Consider the following 3,258-nt stretch of genomic DNA (forward strand, 5'->3'; position numbering starts at 1 on the left):
CGGGGCTCGGCCCGGCTCCGCCAGGCAGCGAGGAGCCCCGGGCTCGGCGCTAGCCTTTTCCCCGTCGACTGCGGTTCTTATTTTTGTTGGAGACGTACGAAATAAGAGCAGCCATAAATGCCATTTTTTTCCCTCCAGCGTTACGTCGAGGATCCCTTCCTTTCTCTGGCACGTTTGACATAAAAGGCATGCACTGTGGCCCCCAGGAAATCCAGCGCTCACCTGGCTCCCCCTCCCCAATTACTGCGATAATAACAACCATCGTCCATCACCGTGCCCCGCAAAGCGGGAAGGAGACGAGGCTGTTTCAAACCCTCTGTTATAAACGGGGGGGAAATGAACAATGCCCAGTTACCCCGAGGTGGACACAGGACGGCACGTTGCGTATACACAGAGAAGGACACACACAGACAAATACGGACAGTTTCCTCGCACTCCCCTCTCTCCCTCTAATTTAATCTATGTATGTACATACACACATATACAGCTCGAGAGGCGCCGAGAGCTCCAAGAGCGCGAGGAAAAATAAGGAGAAAGCTTTCCCTAAATATAGGTGGGTGGATATTCGTGCCCGCATATATTCTGGATATGTATCTACATGCCAATGGATTTGGGCACGCACACACACACGCACGCACCCGCACAGGAGCTGCCCGGGCAGTGTGTCTCGGCTATCGGGATAGCGCAGTAATCGCAATAATATTTTACAGCCTGGAGCTCTGTCTTCGCAGAAGAGAGAGCGCCGGTGCGGAGGCGAGCAACTTCGGCGGTGGCGGTGGGTTTGCTTTGGTTTTTAAAGCCGGTTGGCAAAGTGCGGGGCTTAGATGGAGATGATAAAGGAAGAGTTACCTTTGTTACTGTTTTCCTTCAGCTGGGAGGAAGTCAGGCTGGCTGGGGAGCGGAGCGCGGAGCAGCCCACCTCCACATCACTGTTCATATCTGCCTCTTGAGCAACTTCGGAATAAAGGCTGATTTTCTTCCTGCTTTCCGACGGCGGGATTTCGGAGGAGACGGTGCTTTCACTGCTCGGATGCTGAAGACTGAATAAAGTGTCTATTTCAAATTTGCCTTTGGCGGAGATGTCCCCTATAGCGCTGTGCAGGGAGGCGGCAGTCAGTCTCGGGCTGAGGCGACCACTGTGCGGAGAATTTTCAAGGGCCTCCAGCACCGCATTTCCAGCTGAGTCTGACAAATTCGAGAGCCTTTTGCCAGCTGTAGGGCTGTGCAGCCCTCTTTCCATCAGGATCATCTCTTTTCTTATTCTTTCCATCATCTCAGCTTTATAAAAAATGTCAAAGTTGCAGGGCTGGTCCTGTACTAATGATGAGCTGCAGCAGGGGCTAATTCACATTCAGCCCGGCAAGTGTCTCTAAATATTATTATCTCTTTTTGAGGGAGGCGTAAAAATTGTGGGATGCCAAAGCGAGGGAATGACTGGTCAAAATGACCCATACATCCTTTCTAGCCCGAAATGTCATTCATCAAAAAGTGGTGCTCGTCATTAAGGTACGAATGACGCTGTTCGAATAATCATTTATTGTAACAGGTTTATAAGCAAATAAATACAAGCTCCTGTCAGTGGATAATGAAGGCGGCTTCAGAGCAGACAAATATATCCAGGTGGAAAGAAAGAAAGACAAGAAGTGAGGAGTAAAGCTCTTGTCCTTAGCTTGATCAGATCTTGCTTGAATTGCTCTGGGGTTTGGCCTCTGGGGTGGAATTGACAGTCTGATTAATAAAATGAGCTGTGCAACATTTCCCCCTTCATTTAGGTGCATCATTATGCTCTGATTTTTGTTTTGTTGCCTTTTAGGTCCTAATGATGCAGCTTCTTTCTCATTTGTCCTCGGACAGAACTACATGCTAAATGTTAGATAATGCTTTTCTTTATTATTAGTTCTAAGGCGGATTTTAGATCACAACGCGAGGAAACGCTGGAAGAGGATCAGAGGACCGAGAACCTCCCCTGCCGCTATCTTTACTTTTTCCTCCCATTTCCAGACCGCACTAGTACTTTTATTTAGGAATTTACTCTGTCACCCCCACGCACCCCCTCACACGCGCGAACCGTATACCCAGACTTTATAAGACCGCTGCTGCCGGCACGCACCGATTCGAGGGCACCTACAGCAGCTGCCTGGAAATTAAAATATTTATTATAATCTAATATATTATAATTCTAATATACTTTTCTTCGTCGCGTCCTTAAATACGATCTCCTTTTTACTTTCTATAATCCTGCTTATCGACGAAGCTAGCCTGCGATTTTTCTCCCCTCTGGGACAATACCGGCTGTAGTACGGTATGACGGGGGGGAAATAACCGAAGGACATTAAATGCATTCGTGATTTAAAACACTCCGCGGCCGTGCCATTTCATCCTCCCGGCAGGTTTCTCTCCAGCCCTCTGCTTCTTCCCTCCCCACCGCCAAGAAAGTCTGCGCATTTAGAAATTAAAAATAATAATATAAATAAGTGATGGGGGTTTATCGCCTGCGGGCTTCGAGCTAGCAGAGACATCACCTCTAGCACCCTCTCTCCAAAGTTACCTGTGGCTCAGTGAGCTCATCCCTCCGCTCTTTGCCGGGTGCTGCGGGGCGCAGCGTCGCCGCGCTGCAGGGGACACGGACTGCCGCGCTCGGCAGACGTGACAGTCGGAAAGTCTCCCTTCAGTGATAACTTTGCTAGTAATAATGACGCTGATGGCAACCATTTAAACGAAGATAAATCCTTTGTCGTTAGCATCTCTGGAGTGCTCTTCGATAGCTGCGCAACCTTTATTCTCGCCGCGATTTTTTTTCACCCACATCATCTAGCATTTAGACCCTGGGAATCTGAGTTTCATCGCCCGGAGAAACACCCCAATGTTTCCTGTGATTAAACGCGGGGTTGATTTTTTGCGAGGAGAGCTGTTCCTGCTAATGTTAGTCACACACATCTCCTAAGCTCTTGTGCTCTTGCGCATGATTCATAGCTCGAAAATGGGATACTTGTCAGATTTTTTTTTTTTTAATAACGTGTTAAAGTCTCCCTAAACATTCCACCAAATATTTAGGAAACATTCTAGGCGTTGTTTGCAAAATCTAGCCTTCCATTAATGAGCGTTTTATGTCAGCCCTTTGAAATGTGAATGTAGACTGCAGTGTGGTGTCCTGCGTTTTACAGCCCCAAAACCAGACAAAAGTAAATATCAACTTTTCCTTGCCCGCGGCCGCGGCGGCGGAGCGGGACGATGCGGAGGGGAGCGGAGCGGGCCGCA

At 48.6% G+C, this 3,258-nt stretch overlaps 1 protein-coding gene across 1 annotated transcript; it reads right to left on the reverse strand.

Moving 5' to 3' along the window:
* Nucleotides 1-820: 820 nt before the first annotated feature.
* On the reverse strand, nucleotides 821-1,478 carry EVX2 (even-skipped homeobox 2). Its single transcript, XM_019471874.1, is given in 2 exon segments — nucleotides 821-1,301; nucleotides 1,303-1,478. Coding segments are annotated over 2 exon segments (657 nt in total).
* Nucleotides 1,479-3,258: the final 1,780 nt, after the last annotated feature.

Source organism: Aptenodytes forsteri, unplaced genomic scaffold (assembly GCF_000699145.1).
Source record: "Aptenodytes forsteri isolate BGI_AS27 unplaced genomic scaffold, ASM69914v1 Scaffold257, whole genome shotgun sequence".
Classification (NCBI taxonomy): Eukaryota; Metazoa; Chordata; class Aves; order Sphenisciformes; family Spheniscidae; genus Aptenodytes; species Aptenodytes forsteri.